Below are 9,946 nucleotides of genomic sequence, written 5' to 3'. Positions count from 1 at the left end.
TTTGGAATATTTTCGATTTTTTTTTGATGTTTTCGTTCGCTCTTGGTGTCTGTTGGTTATAGCGAGTCCTCATCTCTATAGAGGCCGATGTATGTGTGTGTATGTTGTAGTTTGACAGGATGTAGAGTCCGACCAGTTCGCATGTTTCAGCACCGTCGAACGAACCATTGTTACGTCGAAATCATTGTGTCGCTTTGTCCACGGTGTGTTGTCGTAGTATAGTGTGCTGTGCTGGTGTGTTTGATGATGTGTTTTTCCTCTTCTGTGATGTTGGTGTATTTTGCTGCGAATTCCAATGCTTTGTTTAGTAAGTCTGGAGTGATGGAGGGGTAAAAATCGCAAATGTCGAAAGAGATGAAGGTGCAGTTTTCTTTGTTTTGGATATTTTTGAACCATTCAATGACTTCATCGGTGTTTTTTCCACTGGTTGAATTTAGTTGCTTCTTTGACGTTTTTATTTATTTTTTCTAATATCTTTTTGCTGATTTTTCCAATTTCAGATTTGTATGGATTTATTAGTCTACATTTTGGATTATTTTTGAAGTCAGGCTTGTGATCTTTTAATGTGATGAACGCTTCTCTTCTTGGTGCTATATCGATTCGATCGCTAAGGTCAAGTCTGTTCGCTATATTCTTATCTTCTTTTGTGATCTCTTCGGTTCTATGTGTTCTGTCTTTCTTATAGTCTTTGTTGATTTGTTTGTGTGTCATTTTATCATATTCCTCAGGTGTCATTTATAATAGTTGTTGGATTTGTCGGCTGGTATCAGAAGTTGTTTTTCTTTGTTTATTTTCTTCACATCGTTAGTCAGTTGGTTTTGGAAGTTGTTATTTTTGTTTTTGAACTGCACACTTTGAATGAGATCTAAAAGTCCGTCTTCTAATTTTTTTAATTCAGGTATTGGGGGGGGTGAATTTGTAAGTTGAAGCCGTACGTTTTTTTGTGGGTGGTTTCTAAATGTGGGTTCAGAAAAAAGAATGTTCTCCATCGTGATTCTTGACAAATGTTTCTGTTCTTGCTATTAGTGATTTAATGTAAGATTTTCTGTTGCAGGTAGGGATATTCTTTGTAGAATATGGGAAAGTAGTAGGTCTAAGTTGTGGCGTAGTATCCATTTTGTGTCTAAGAGTGCTCAACGGTGCGGAGCTGTGTATTGAATCGTGTTTGATACAAATATGGTACGAAAAGTGCTCGACATGTAGTAATGGAGCGAATTATTATTTAAAATATTTACCACAATGTTTGGGGCAGTCTACATCGATGTTTCAGGCTTAATTTGCCATCTTCAGGACTGAGTTGTTTTGTTGACTGTTGTTGTTTTCTTGAAGTGGTTCCGGTTTGAAGTTAATTAAGAGGAATTTGCGCCGATGGGGACACTTTCCGTAGATCTCATTTTTCATGTTGAGTGTGGCTTCATGAGGTTGTTTGATTATGGTATATTTTTCTTCCAGGCATAAGCTACATTGTTTTGATGTTGGTGTGTATCCTGTTGCTTTAGATAAAATTTTCCATGAAATGTTGTGGTCTATTTTGTTGTCTTTTAATTTCCAAATATGTTCGCTGAGTTTTGTGGATGTTTTTTTGTTAGTGTTTCTAAATGTTGAGGTGTGGAGGTTGTATCTTGTTTTGAAATTATTTTCTGTTAGTCCTACATATTTTTCTTGCTTGTTTGTTTTAGTTTCTGTGACTGTGGCTTGGTAAATTAAACTTGATTCTAAGCATTGTTTGTTTAGCGGGCAATGTTCTTTATTTCTGCAGTTGCATTTTCTAGTGGGTGGGTTTTGCTCTTGTCGGTGGTTTATTAATATTTTTTTGTTGTGGCTTGAAATTATTTGTTCTATGTTGCGCATACACGAGTAACTTATTTTTATGGTATTCCTGTTGATAATTTTATGTAGCTTGTGGTTTTTTGGAAAGTGTGTATCAATTAGTTTCAGGAACTGCTGTCCTATGTTTGTGCTGACGTTTATGTCGAAAGGTGGGTTGAACCAAGTTATGTGTCGTTTTCTTGTTTTATGTTCTTCACTTGTGTGTTGGGGTTTACATGAGAGGGAGGCGTCTGTGTATACAAATGGTGTGTTGTATCCACTTTTTGTGAGTGCTTCTTTGTAGGGGGTGGCTGCGACGTTGAATATCTCTCTGTTTTCCGAAAGTTTGCTCACCCTCAGTGCAATGTTTTTTGGTATGTTTTCAATGACGGGACGGGGGTGGTTGCTGTTTTTATTAATGTAGCTAATGGTGTTGTTTTGGTTTTCTGAACGGTTGGAATGAATTGGATTTTATGTCGAATGTGATGTCGAGGAAGTCAACTGTTTTTTTTGTTTGCTTCTATCGTGATTTTTAAATTGTTGTTTTGGAATATTTTACAGATTTGTTTTTTGATGTTTTCGTTCGCTCTTGGTCGTCTGTTGGTTATAGCGAGTCCGTCATCTCTATAGAGGCCGATGTATGTGTGTGTATGTTGTAGTTGTGACAGGATGTAGAGTCCGACCAGTTCGCATGTTTCAGCACCGTCGAACGAACCCATTGTTACGTCGAAATCATTGTGTCGCTTTGTCCACGGTGTGTTGTCGTAGTATAGTGTGCTGTGCTTGGTGTGTTTGATGATGTGTTTTTCCTCTTCTGTGATGTTGGTGTATTTTGCTGCGAATTCCAATGCTTTGTTTAGTAAGTCTGGAGTGATGGAGGGGTAAAAATCGCAATTCGAAAGAGATGAAGGTGCAGTTTTCTTTGTTTGGATATTTTTGAACCATTCAATTATCTTCAAACGAACACTTCAGAAACAACAACAGTCAACAAAACAACTCAGTCCTGAAGATGGCAAATTAAGCCTGAAACATCGATGTAGACTGCCCCAAACATTGTGGTAAATATTTTAAATAATAATTCGCTCCATTACTACATGTCGAGCACTTTTCGTACCATATTTGTATCAAACACGATTCAATACACAGCTCCGCACCGTTGAGCACTCTTAGACACAAAATGGATACTACGCCACAACTTAGACCTACTACTTTCCCATATTCTACAAAGAATATCCCTACCTGCAACAGAAAATCTTACATTAAATCACTAATAGCAAGAACAGAAACATTTGTCAAGAATCTACGATGGAGAACATTCTTTTTTCTGAACCCACATTTAGAAACCACCCACAAAAAAACGTACGGCTTCAACTCTACAAATTCACCCCCCCCCCCCCAATACCTGAATTAAAAAAATTAGAAGACGGACTTTTAGATCTCATTCAAAGTGTGCAGTTCAAAAACAAAAATAACAACTTCCAAAACCAACTGACTAACGATGTGAAGAAAATAAACAAAGAAAAACAACTTCTGATACCAGCCGACAAATCCAACAACTATTATAAAATGACACCTGAGGAATATGATAAAATGACACACAAACAAATCAACAAAGACTATAAGAAAGACAGAACACATAGAACCGAAGAGATCACAAAAGAAGATAAGAATATAGCGAACAGACTTGACCTTAGCGATCGAATCGATATAGCACCAAGAAGAGAAGCGTTCATCACATTAAAAGATCACAAGCCTGACTTCAAAAATAATCCAAAATGTAGACTAATAAATCCATACAAATCTGAAATTGGAAAAATCAGCAAAAAGATATTAGAAAAAATAAATAAAAACGTCAAAGAAGCAACTAAATTCAACCAGTGGAAAAACACCGATGAAGTCATTGAATGGTTCAAAAATATCCAAAACAAAGAAAACTGCACCTTCATCTCTTTCGACATTTGCGATTTTTACCCCTCCATCACTCCAGACTTACTAAACAAAGCATTGGAATTCGCAGCAAAATACACCAACATCACAGAAGAGGAAAAAACACATCATCAAACACACCAAGCACAGCACACTATACTACGACAACACACCGTGGACAAAGCGACACAATGATTTCGACGTAACAATGGGTTCGTTCGACGGTGCTGAAACATGCGAACTGGTCGGACTCTACATCCTGTCACAACTACAACATACACACACATACATCGGCCTCTATAGAGATGACGGACTCGCTATAACCAACAGACGACCAAGAGCGAACGAAAACATCAAAAAACAAATCTGTAAAATATTCCAAAACAACAATTTAAAAATCACGATAGAAGCAAACAAAAAAACAGTTGACTTCCTCGACATCACATTCGACATAAAATCCAATTCATTCCAACCGTTCAGAAAACCAAACAACACCATTAGCTACATTAATAAAAACAGCAACCACCCCCGTCCCGTCATTGAAAACATACCAAAAAACATTGCACTGAGGGTGAGCAAACTTTCGGAAAACAGAGAGATATTCAACGTCGCAGCCACCCCCTACAAAGAAGCACTCACAAAAAGTGGATACAACACACCATTTGTATACACAGACGCCTCCCTCTCATGTAAACCCCAACACACAAGTGAAGAACATAAAACAAGAAAACGACACATAACTTGGTTCAACCCACCTTTCGACATAAACGTCAGCACAAACATAGGACAGCAGTTCCTGAAACTAATTGATACACACTTTCCAAAAAACCACAAGCTACATAAAATTATCAACAGGAATACCATAAAAATAAGTTACTCGTGTATGCGCAACATAGAACAAATAATTTCAAGCCACAACAAAAAAATATTAATAAACCACCGACAAGAGCAAAACCCACCCACTAGAAAATGCAACTGCAGAAATAAAGAACATTGCCCGCTAAACAAACAATGCTTAGAATCAAGTTTAATTTACCAAGCCACAGTCACAGAAACTAAAACAAACAAGCAAGAAAAATATGTAGGACTAACAGAAAATAATTTCAAAACAAGATACAACCTCCACACCTCAACATTTAGAAACACTAACAAAAAAACATCCACAAAACTCAGCGAACATATTTGGAAATTAAAAGACAACAAAATAGACCACAACATTTCATGGAAAATTTTATCTAAAGCAACAGGATACACACCAACATCAAAACAATGTAGCTTATGCCTGGAAGAAAAATATACCATAATCAAACAACCTCATGAAGCCACACTCAACATGAAAAATGAGATCTACGGAAAGTGTCCCCATCGGCGCAAATTCCTCTTAATTAACTTCAAACCGGAACCACTTCAAGAAACAACAACAGTCAACAAAACAACTCAGTCCTGAAGATGGCAAATTAAGCCTGAAACATCGATGTAGACTGCCCCAAACATTGTGGTAAATATTTTAAATAATAATTCGCTCCATTACTACATGTCGAGCACTTTTCGTACCATATTTGTATCAAACACGATTCTATATATATATATGGATATTTAAAAAAAAAATTTTTAATTAATTTTTTTTTTAAATATTTTTTTTTATTTAAAAATATATATTTTTAAAATTTTATCATTTCAATATCGGTCCCAGGTTGTTAGATTACCATGATCTACACGCTATGAAAAAAAATGTTCATCTTAGTAGGTAGTCTACACACAGGTGACGGAATATTATGCAACCTTCGTTGGATGATACTTTGGAGAGAGAGAGAGAGAGAGAGAGAGAGAGAGAGAGAGAGAGAGAGAGAGAGAGAGAGAGAGAGAGAGAGAGAGAGAGAGAGAGAGAGAGAGAGAAAGAGAGAAGAAAAAAGAGAGAAGAAGAAGAAGAGAGAGAAAGAAGAGAGAGAGAAAGAGAGAGAGAAAGAAGAGAAGAGAGAGAAAAGAGAGAGAGGAAGAAGAGAAGAGAAAGAGAGGAAGGAGAGAGAGAGAAAGAGAGAGAGAGAGAGAGAGAGAGAGAGAGAGAGAGAGAGAGAGAGAGGAGGGGGAGCACAATTACCTGATACTAAGGTTGTGGCTTTTGCATTCAGTTTACCTTGACGGGGGCTCGAACTTGCTCGATCTCATTTTAAGCTCAAAACAAGCTGGACGTTATACGACACACACACCATCGCCGATGCCACAGTAGAGGCGCCTTGTCTTGATTCACAATGAATGTTAACAAATTAAATAATAGCTGCAACTTAGAGAACAAGGACTACAATGATGATAATAATGATAACACTGACAACTATAATCATGTGTTTTTAAAAACACTGCCACTAGAAATGAAAACTATAATAATAATGACGATACACGACGATGGCGACGATAAATGTTTGTTGTAAATATGTTGTCTATTTAAAAGCCAAACTAGATACCGATATTCCGAATACAACATCGATTTGGATTATTTCTCTTTCGCTTAACATTCTTTGTTTACAAACTCTTGAGAGTCTTGAAAAGTTTGTCTTCGTGTTAGACAGAACCCGGGGGAAAATCACTCCCGAGTCTCTTTACATGACCTGAGAAAAAATTTAATTTACACGAGAGACAATTTGATTATAGCAAGCAATTAATTATAATTACATATTATGTATTATATATATATATATATATATATATATATATATATATATATATATGTGTGTGTGTGTGTGTGTGTGTGTGTGTGTGTGTTTTGATCGACTTAAATGACAATCATCTTGGAAAAAAAAACAACAACTCTGAAACCTTGGAGCTCACGTTGGTTATAAGTCGGAACTAAAAAAGTGAATTTAAAATTAAATGATAAGAAATATAACTATTTTTAATTTGTTGTATTTCGAAAAAAAAATTGTCTATTCGTCTCGACAAAGCATGTTTATATGATCGGAGTCTCAAATTCTTGATTTACGATAGGTTACATTTTTCATTCTCCGGATTATTTCAGATCTTTTCCACGGCTCTCCTAGTGTTTTTGATTCATGCTCTCACTGACCCCGACAATATGGAGCCGTCCAAGGGTTATCTCCCTGTCGTCATAGGATTGATAGTCACTGCCATCGGGATGACATTTGGCCACAATTGTGGCTATGCCATCAACCCAGCCAGAGATTTCTCTCCGAGACTATTTACTCTGATTGCTGGTTGGGGCACACAAGTCTTCAGGTAGGAATGGAAATTCCCGTTGATAGATATTCCTCTCCGCTTTACCTCCTCCTCTTACATCCCTCCTTTTTCTCCTCTTCCTCCCGTTCCCCTCCTCCTTCTCCTTCTTCTCCTCCTCCTTCTTCTTCTTCTTCTTCTTCTTCTTCTTCTTCTTCTTCTTCTTCTTCTTCTTCTTCTTCTTCTTCTTCTTCTTCTTCTTCTTCTTCTTCCTCCTCCTCCTCCTCCTCCTCCTTTTCCTCTTCTCATCATCATCCTCATCCTCATCATCATTACTAACATCATCATTGATATCATCATCAACACCACCACCATCGTCGTCATCATGATCATCGTCATCACCACCATCATGATCATCATGATCATCATCATCATCATCATCGTGATCATCATCATCATCATCATCATCATCATCAACATCATTAACAACATCATCATCATTAGCCGCAGAATCATCATCATCATCATCGTCGTCGTCGTCATCGTCATTTTCATCATCACTATAAGAAAAATACACCTTTCAAATCTACAGCCACAACGACTACAAATATTTCTGGATTCCTGTGGTTGGCCCATACATCGGTGCAATCTTGGGCGGTATTATTTACATCTCATGTATTCAAATGAGGTCTCTTTCCGAAGGCGACTGGCCTTGACCTTTTAAAATCACCACGAAACTACGCTTCACCAGTCGTAACGTCACTTCCCTCGTAATGACGCATGGTAACTTAGTAACTGGCTCTAAACTATCGGAACAATGGCGGACGCCCTTATGAAATATTTCTCCGACGAACATAAAATCGTATCCAGAGGAAAAAAAAACATAAATATGATCATGTTTTGACTTTTACACATTCTGATCACAAGACATATGAATAATTCAAGACAGCATGAAGAATAAAAAGTACAGATTTTCTTTGTTTAGAACCACGATGGCCGCCGTTGCTGGGCAACGTGACAGCAGACTATTGAATCCAATTCTGACATAGAAGTCAAGACTTAAGAGATTGAGGGGTTATCTTCCAATACAAATCAACAAGATATGGCTGAACAAAATCTATAGAAAACTCAAGACTTGATTATACAATTAGTGGGACTAAAATGTTGGGGTTTAAAAACCAATTTTTTTCTTTGGGTGGGGGGTGGATAGGGTTTGTATTTTTGTTAATTTTTTATTTGTTTGAGTTTTATTATTTGTTTGTTTGTTTGATTTTTTCGAAATTCAACATATTGAAATTACTGATCTTTTTGGGAAAGATTTGGTATAATTTAGTTTCCACCATTTTCTCTAGGACGATTAATGAAAACTAACAATTTAGCATCAAAAACAATAGTGGAATCAGTTACTCAAATCGTCGACAAAGTTTAAATTTTGTCCACACTTATTCAAGACTTTGAAAAATTTAGTTAGTTTTTTATTTATTTATTTATTTATTTATTTATTTATTTATTTATTTATTTATTTATTTATTTATTTGTTTATTTATTTATTTATATTTTAATTTTTAAAATTATTTTTTAAAAAATTTTGGGAGGAGGGGGGGGGGGTCTCATTATTTATCCAAGAAAAGCCGGTGAAAGCTTAAGTTTCCCAAAACTTTTAAAAAGTACTTATTACTGATGATTTGGCGAATGTTACATAAACTCAGCGGCGTAGCTTTGAATTTTGCAGGGTGGGGCTGAGAAAAAGGTAATCAGAATGTCGAAGAATCTTACATTTTTGGGATGAATGTTTATTTTTTTTATTAATTTATTTATTTATTATTATTATTTTTTTGGTATATAATGTTCTGTCTGTTTTGTATTTCACTGTAGTAGAAAATGAATAGGATTGGCATGGGGCCAGTCAGAGAAAAGGCATGAAGTCCTCAGTTTACCATGTCTTTGTGGTGTTATTTCGTCGTGGAAACCATAGTATTTAATGGAAATATTATCGATAAAGAGTTGCTGTGTTCTAATACAGACATATTATACATTTGATAAACAAACATCGAAATCTATTTTAGGATGTTGGCGATTAGCGGAAGAGTAGCGTCCCTTGATTGGACGTCACCGGCGGAGAAGTTATTTGTAAACAAACCAACTGCAAGCCAAGCGATCCAAATACAAAATTTATTATTCATATTTCTGTACAAAATGCATATCATAATCAACGTTATGCATTTTTGTACAGAAATATAAATAATAAATTTTGTATTTGCAGCGCTTGGCTTGTAGTTGGTTTGTTTACAAATAACTTCTCCACCGGTGACGCCCAATCAAGGGACGCTACTCTTCCGCTAATCTCATTCCCTATTAATCTAATTCAGGCGTATGGCTCCACGAAAGAAGATATAGACACGTTTTACTCACAGTTTAATGACAGCAAAGAAGCAATATTATAAGTATCCAGGAATTCCAGTCGTTATGGGGGATTGCACTGCAAAAGTCGGCAGTGACCCGGTAGAAAATACTGTCGGGAAATATGGGTTGGGTGAACCAAACGAAAGTGGTGAACTATTTATTTGTCAGTTGACTGGTGTCGACGCGAAAAATTCACAACAACAGCCATGTGGTTCAAAACATCATTTAAAAAAAAATACAAACCCCAAAAACTTATGGACAACATCCTCAAGAAACATACAGAAATCAATTAGACATTATCCAACACGATTAACACCTTACTTACCACCTATAGGAAAATCGTCACATTCGTTACGTGCAGCCAACATTTTGCTTATTCTGATTTCTTTTGTACATCATAATATTTGAACAAAAATGTTTGCTATGGTTACATTTTATTAACAATGTGTTGAAGAGCTCGTTAAGCAGAAAGACATTTGTATAGCAAGAACTAACAGCTTTGGTATTTGAATGAAATAAATCTATTTTTGTATAGGTTAGGTGTGAAGTTTAGGGGAAAATCCGGAAAATGCCCGGTAAGGAGAGAGTTAAGGAATTTTTTGAAAGACGGAAGAACAACACCATCTGCTGACAAAGGTCGTTA

The 9,946-nt window shown here is 36.2% G+C and overlaps 1 protein-coding gene across 1 annotated transcript; it reads left to right on the top strand.

The window, feature by feature from the left end:
* Positions 1-2,246: 2,246 nt before the first annotated feature.
* On the top strand, positions 2,247-8,502 carry LOC144966293 (aquaporin-7-like). The gene is made up of 3 exons (XM_078902512.1): positions 2,247-2,668; positions 6,746-6,963; positions 7,493-8,502. Exons 1-3 carry the CDS (start codon positions 2,657-2,659, stop codon positions 7,614-7,616), a joined length of 354 nt encoding a protein of 117 aa, XP_078758638.1. The 5' UTR covers positions 2,247-2,656; the 3' UTR covers positions 7,617-8,502.
* The last annotated feature ends 1,444 nt before the right edge of the window (positions 8,503-9,946 follow it).

This window comes from Berghia stephanieae, chromosome 2 (assembly GCF_034508935.2).
Source record: "Berghia stephanieae isolate SIO BIC M18660-M18661 chromosome 2, UCSD_Bste_1.3, whole genome shotgun sequence".
Lineage (NCBI taxonomy): Eukaryota > Metazoa > Mollusca > Gastropoda > Nudibranchia > Aeolidiidae > Berghia > Berghia stephanieae.
This window is presented reverse-complemented; position numbering and strand designations above follow the sequence as displayed.